The sequence below is a fragment of the Chaetura pelagica genome, unplaced genomic scaffold (assembly GCF_000747805.2).
Source record: "Chaetura pelagica isolate M959 unplaced genomic scaffold, ChaPel_1.0 scaffold232, whole genome shotgun sequence".
NCBI lineage: Eukaryota > Metazoa > Chordata > Aves > Apodiformes > Apodidae > Chaetura > Chaetura pelagica.
The window spans coordinates 833646-834205 of record NW_009952441.1 but is presented as its reverse complement, the minus strand read 5'-3'; the positions used below and the strand labels follow the sequence as shown (position 1 = coordinate 834205).

Here is a 560-nt window from a genome sequence, read left to right as displayed (position 1 = left end):
ATGTAGTGGTTGTGGGCGCCAGGAGACACAGCACAGCCTGGCACCAGCCCTGCTGGCTGGCAAAGCTGGGGGGTCTTGCAGGGCCCCCCTTTACCGTATTCCTACGTAATCCTTTACCACGGACATAGCCCTGGGCCCCACCAAACCCCCAGGTCTTCTTTTCACAGCTTGGTGGGGTGAGTGGGAGATGATGGTCATGGCAATGGCCACCCACCCCATCTGAGGGGCTCCTTGGGGAGTGGGGTCCCACACACCGGTAACCAGCATGCTGAGGGGTGCGTGGCAGCCCCCGCCCTCACCTGTTCTCCAAGTCGGGCATGCTGAGGTTCCTGGCGGCGAAGCACATCTTGAGGGGGATCACCTTGCGGTCACGGGCGCCCTGGTGCTGCGGGGAGGCCGAGGCCTCGCTGCCGCTCAGGCTGGGGCTCTGCGGGGCAGCCCCTTCCCATGGCAGGTCTGACACCAGCGATGGCTTCTTGATGTAGGGGGTCACCTCCCGCATGAACTTCACTGGGGATGGAGACACACACACACACACATCAGGGGTGGGCAGAGGTCTT

General features: G+C 63.4%; 1 protein-coding gene across 1 annotated transcript in view; it reads right to left on the bottom strand.

Annotated features, from left to right (window-relative positions):
• The window catches only part of VPS4A (vacuolar protein sorting 4 homolog A (S. cerevisiae)), an 11608-nt gene that overhangs the window by 6828 nt on the left and 4220 nt on the right, over positions 1-560 (bottom strand). The window contains exon 3 of the mRNA XM_010008472.1: positions 300-510. Coding sequence (XP_010006774.1) covers positions 300-510 — 211 coding nt within the window. The remainder of the gene's footprint in view (positions 1-299; positions 511-560) is intronic.